The sequence below is a fragment of the Adiantum capillus-veneris genome, chromosome 28 (genome assembly GCF_014529385.1).
Source record: "Adiantum capillus-veneris isolate H3 chromosome 28, ASM1452938v2, whole genome shotgun sequence".
NCBI lineage: Eukaryota > Viridiplantae > Streptophyta > Polypodiopsida > Polypodiales > Pteridaceae > Adiantum > Adiantum capillus-veneris.
Genome location: NC_140958.1, coordinates 63,637,326 through 63,643,091, shown reverse-complemented (window position 1 = coordinate 63,643,091; position 5,766 = coordinate 63,637,326). Strand labels below are relative to the sequence as shown.

The following is a 5,766-nucleotide window of genomic DNA, read 5'->3' as shown; positions in this document are numbered from 1 at the left end:
GCATTGAAAATTGCACGCTGCCGTGGGAATGGCACGTTCCCTCGTATTATAAAAATTGGAGAAGATTGTGCAAACTTCCCCATGCAAGGAAACTTGCATGTTTTCTTTTTTTTTTTGAAACATAAAAATGGAACAACAAACAATAACATTGACATCTTGTATGATCATGAACATTGAGCTTGACAAAACTCTTTAACACTCCTTGTGGTCTTTGATGAGGTACCCCTTTGAAGCATTACCATCAATAACCAATTTCTGTGGAGGTACACCACTGAACCATGAAGATCGGTATCCCAAACACTCTCAGGTAAAAAAACCTAACACTCTTTCATGAAATCTCTCTCTCTCTATCTCAGTTTCCAATATTTTGTTCAATCTCAATTCGATGGAACATAGCTAACGAAGCACTCTAGTTGTAAGCACTCATTCATACCCGCTCTCCATAGCTCTCATGATAGGTCTTACCTTTAGTAGGTAAAGTATCGTAGTATAACATATAATAACATATAAATATATATTTTGATTGATACGTTCTTCTAACCCTCTGGCGCAAGGCAGGGTGTGTTATATGTTTCGTTGAACTGGGTCGCAAACGCCGCTTGCGCCATCTCACCTACACTGAAGAAAGAACGACTCATTTCCTTCGAGGTATGCTATGTATCCCTCTGTGCCTGCGCACCTGCCTGCACTTTCTTGAGCTTTTAAGGTCGATTGTGTGAGTTGCGGAAAAGCACTTAGTTTTGCCTACTTAGTGATTCTGGCATGGGAGGCACCGCAGCTTCAGTTGCAGAAGGACGCTTACAAAACATTTATGTTAGTTTGTATGCTTGTCTCACAAATATCACTACAGGTGATCCTCAGGTTTTTCTGCGTATTTTTACTTAATTATCGTTGGAGTTATTTTCTTTCAGATTTCTGGACAATGCTTTGGCAGAATGACATCCTAGAAATCTCAGTGTAGACTCCAAGCTTGAATTGAAGTTGCGATGCAAAACCTTGTGATTTTGATGGGTAGGATCTACGATAGAAGAAACCCATGTAGAGCTTTTGAAGAGTTTTCGCCCTGGAATGGGAGAGGAGTTTCAATGACGTATTGATTTTAATTTAAATAGAAAACGTTGTTGCAAGCAATGGCAAATATGTTTTTTCACACAAGCATTGGAGAGATCACTTTTCTCTACACATACATAAGCATGCACATAGTGTCACTAACACACTTGCAATGTGAGAAATAAAGAGCACACACTCAATAGAGAATAGAAGAGAGTAGAGAATGAGAGAAGCTCTCCATTGCCTCAATAGAGAGTACAATCCAAGCTTGCAAGGCATGGAAGCTTGAGCTTGCAACCAAGGATGTTTATGATCTTATGTTACTGCATGATCTGCACTTTTCAACCAAGGCACGTGGATAAGTCATGTTTGTGATGTTGGAACGCACAAGCTTGGCTTTGTACGTTTGCCGTAAGCTGGCATTGGCTTGCATATTTATCTTATGTGTCTTGTATCAATTTTTAAATTTTTAGTTGTTGTTTTGTGTGTTTGCAGAGCATAAGTAATCAATAATCTTGTCATGTATGCAGATTGACGAAAATGGGAGGTAAATTGGTAGATATTGAGAAGCATTTTGCATTTTATGGTGCTTATCATTCCAATCCCATCAATATCATGATTCACGTGATATTTGTATGGCCGATATTTTTCACTTTTCTTCTTTTTCTTGCTTTTACATCTCCTTTGTGCTCATTTCCACTACCATCTGGCCTCTTACCATTGCAACACTATATGGTCATGAACTGGAGTTTTGTGGGAGCTTCTCTCTATGCTCTCTTTTACACTGCACTTGATAGAAAGGCAGGGTCCTTGGCAGCTTTTCTATGTTTAGCTTGCTGGATTGGCAGTAACGTGCTTGCTCAAAGACTGGGTTTCTCGTTGGGGTGGAAGGTAGGGTAGTAAAGCTCTACAAGTCGTTTAGCTTTCTATGGATATGTTGGTTTGAGGCAGCAAACCCTTATCTATTTTGTTGTACAGGTTGTTCTTGTTTCTCAACTTGTCTGTTGGACTGGCCAGTTTATTGGGCATGGTTTGTTTGAAGTAAGTGATTACATCTTTACCAGATATCATTTCCATTTTGGGCATGTCATTGAGAGTACATGCTTGATTGTCATATTTTGTTACCTTTTAGGGAAGGAGCCCAGCTTTACTCGACAATATTTTTCAAGCATTTTTTATGGCACCCTTCTTTGTCATTCTCGAGGTAAGGCATCTGGGATATATGATTGGGATGATGTGTTTAAAGTGCTGGTGCTGGTACTAGAATTGAAGTATGTAAGCTCACACTGATGCATATGAGGAGCGTAGTCATGTGCACTTGGACTAATTCTAGGCACTCATTTAGTCATTAAACTTGGTGATATGCTTAGTTACCACCGGTCTCGCGGGGGACCAGCCGGTTTACAATTCTATTGCGCAGGGAAATATCATCCGCTGACGATGTCGCACATGAGCTCTTCTAGCCATTTTTCTAGATTGGAGACCAAAGATGGCATCACAATACTGGAGCAAGTGGCAAAATCTGACGAGCAGTTGTTGACTGGGGTAGAGGTGGCTAGCGCCGTGGAAGCACTGTTTGTGAAGCACATTTTTTAGGGTCAGGTTTTAAGGTCGAAAAAAACCCGATTCAGGAAAGGATATCAATTTTCTCATAGCCATTCCACTTAGGTGGCCTTGCTCACCTGTAGTCCAGGGCACTTTGTGGAGAAACTTAGAGGTGGAGTGTCTTGAATATGCACGAGAGTGAAGGCAAGGACATAGGGAATTGTGTAGAAGGCATGCTGAATGAGTGAGGGTTCTTGGAGCATCATCTGAAGCACGAATAATATTATATATATCGCTATGACGGGTATAGGGTTAGGGTTTTTGCGTCGAGGTCATAGATGCAACTGATCATTGTGTTCGTTTGGCCAATCACTCTCTCTCTCTCTCTCTCTCTCTCTCTCTCTAAAGGTGGCCCATGCCTCTCTCTTTGTTAGAGCCAGAATCCTCCATGCCACGCTCACCGATTTTTTCTGCTTGATGCAGATTTTCTTTCTCTAGATTTCGTGATTTTCTCTCTCTAGAATGTATTGGTTTTTCCTCTCTCATAAAACTGTTTTATTAAGGTTAAAAGCTAGTATCTAAAAATTTGTGCAGAAATTGCTTTTTGATTGGATTCATAAAAAAAAGGGGGGGTATGACAAATTGATGATGCCTTGCTTTTCTGGAGTCCTCTCCTCTATTCCCATGGGTCCCCATGAGCTATAAAAGCAACCACTCCCCCCTTCACCAACACACATAAATTGCCTTGCAGAAGCGCCACGTGATGGCATGAGCACCAACTCTCGTCAGCCCTTCAATACCTTATACGCAAACATCATCTATCTCGGTTGCCTTTCAAGCTCCATATTTTTACCATTTTCAAGAAGCACCTAGAAAGCCGCCAAAACTAGAGGATAAACAAAATGATGGCATCATGCCCCCACATCTCTCGGTGTGGTACACCCCTGCATCCAACACACTTGGTCATTCCCCACCAGTGTTCAAGAAAAATCATTTTCGCAAACATACATAAATCCCTCCAAGATCTGAACCTGAAATTTTACCAGTATTTTTGCACAATCACACTATTTTCCATGTATTTTAAACGGATTTTTCTCCTTGCCCTCCCCTCAACCGGCTACTTTGATTTTGCAACCGGCTCAAGGCGAAGCTGAGGCACACTTTTCCCGAACACTGTTCCCCACCTGCCATCTACGTTGGTGCTCGGATAAAGTAATGGACTCCAGCACATCAATGCGTGTTAAAATTACTTTTCAAGAGCTCTCGTGACTTAAGAAGAGAGAGACGTTTGAATTGATTTATCCAGCATATCAAAACAAAGGCACTCATAGTTATGGCCTCAAACGTAGCAGTTTGCATTGTAGTAACATGAGACACCCACTTTTGGGCTTCTCGTCCCCCCTCCCCCCTTTTGAATCCCTCTTGTGGAGACAAGTTTCGTGTTAGTCCCTCGTTGGATCCATCCTACACGCGGCATGACACAATCTATACTCTCACAAAATCAAGAGTAGAGAGCAGACATCAAGCCCACTTCCCAGCCATAGAGCCAATACGGGTCCGCCCCCCGAGCCTTGGAGCCTCCAACCAATGGGCTAGCCTCTACCACACGGGCCGGTGTCCCAAGCCCACCAATATAGGTGTGTGGGTAGAGTTGCCAAGGGCCTAGAGTTCAAGTGTGGTGATCACACAAGATAGCCCACAAATGAGCTTAGGGTCCTATTTATAGGACTCCTTAACCGTCCTAACCATAGGGCCATGTTCACACTTGGCCAGACAGCTCAGTCGCCCATCTTCATGTTTCGGGACGTGACAATTTTCCTCGTCCCTTGATTCGTGTCCCAGCTGTTTTGGGACTCGTCCCATTTCATACGGTTTGCATAGAGGAATGCTAGATTCTTAATAACAGAGATAAAGGCCATGCTGCAATCTTTTCTCTAATACTACCAGTGCTTCTACCTAGTAACTAGGTTTCATGTGACGAAGAGAATGCTTGTGAGGAGGCAGACACACTGAGTTTACGAAGCTCCTACTCGTGTACATGCCACACATTTGGACGATTAACCTAAGCTTACCGTAGAACAGTGTGATACTCTTAAGGCGTACATTCTTCTTTGTGTGTATTTTTAGCTTGGAAAGGGTCCCTCTAATATTTGTGTTATAATGCTCATGATATTTGTGTTGTAATGCTCATGTGATTCTCCACCCTGTTTCAATAACATGTTTACATCTACACCTGCAATGCAGTGAGTTGTGAGGTTCTAATTGCATTTCAATGTTGCATATTACTACCTAAAAGGTTGTATTCATTTCTGCTGGTTTGATTATAGATTCTGCAAACGGCGTTCAAGTATGAGCCTTATCCCGGCTTTAGAAGGAACGTGGAAGCCAAAATGAATGCAAATTTAACTGCATGGAGAGCAAAATCTGCCAGTCAGAAGAGGCAGTGAACTGTGAGTGGAGCTGAGCCCTCTCACAAAAGACTTTGGCCTGCTGTACAGATACTGCCTTTGTCTTAGTATGATTCAGATAAGGCATAAATATTGCTTAGTACTATTCGGATAATGTCTTAGAGGTGAGTTTTTTGGATTAATTTAGCTTACTCTAAAAACAAGCAACATGTACATTATATATTTGGTGGAAGAGATCTGATAGCTTTTTTTCTATTTTGTTCTCAATGTCCTTTGGTTAAGTCATGCAATAGTTCAAATCTATTTGAGAGTTAAAACTAAACCGGAGAACTCGCTTCTGGTTGGATTTCGGGTTGCAAGAAAGCACATGCTTTGCTAAAGGATTTCAACTTCTTGTGGGGCAAAGCATTGGTGACAAGATTGCGTGTCCGGCCTACTAATTTTCCCTCCAAAGACCGTCTCCCTAACGTAATGGTATTGTGTCTCAATGTGCTTGGTGTGAGATTAAAACATTTGGATTACTTGCAGAAAAATGTGCTCTGACTATGAATAAAGATATTGGTGGCACCAACATCCAAAGTAGTTATAAGGTGTCAAAACACTCATTGATAGTTGTGAAGGTTGTTCTATACTTGTTTCGTAACTTGGTGCGGCCATAGCAGGCTAACATGAAGCAGCCATATTATGTTGCTTCTTGCTTAACAACGATATGCATGACTTATTACACATGAAGCAAAAACCACTTGTGGACATAGGAGTGTCA

The 5,766-nt window shown here is 41.7% G+C and overlaps 1 protein-coding gene across 3 annotated transcripts; it reads left to right on the top strand.

Moving 5' to 3' along the window:
• Positions 1-494: 494 nt before the first annotated feature.
• LOC147420567 (2-hydroxy-palmitic acid dioxygenase MPO1-like) lies at positions 495-5,258 on the top strand. Of its 3 annotated transcripts, XM_086504872.1 has the most exons (6): positions 501-648; positions 912-1,011; positions 1,581-1,941; positions 2,029-2,091; positions 2,183-2,254; positions 4,923-5,258. In XM_086504872.1, exons 3-6 carry the CDS (start codon positions 1,591-1,593, stop codon positions 5,040-5,042), a joined length of 606 nt encoding a protein of 201 aa, XP_086360998.1. In that variant the 5' UTR covers positions 501-648; positions 912-1,011; positions 1,581-1,590; the 3' UTR covers positions 5,043-5,258. The 3 variants fall into 3 exon arrangements, with proteins under 3 accessions (XP_086360997.1, XP_086360998.1, XP_086360996.1); XM_086504871.1 differs by lacking the exon at positions 912-1,011 and having other exon boundaries at positions 495-648; XM_086504870.1 differs by lacking the exons at positions 501-648; positions 912-1,011 and adding an exon at positions 671-850.
• Positions 5,259-5,766: the final 508 nt, after the last annotated feature.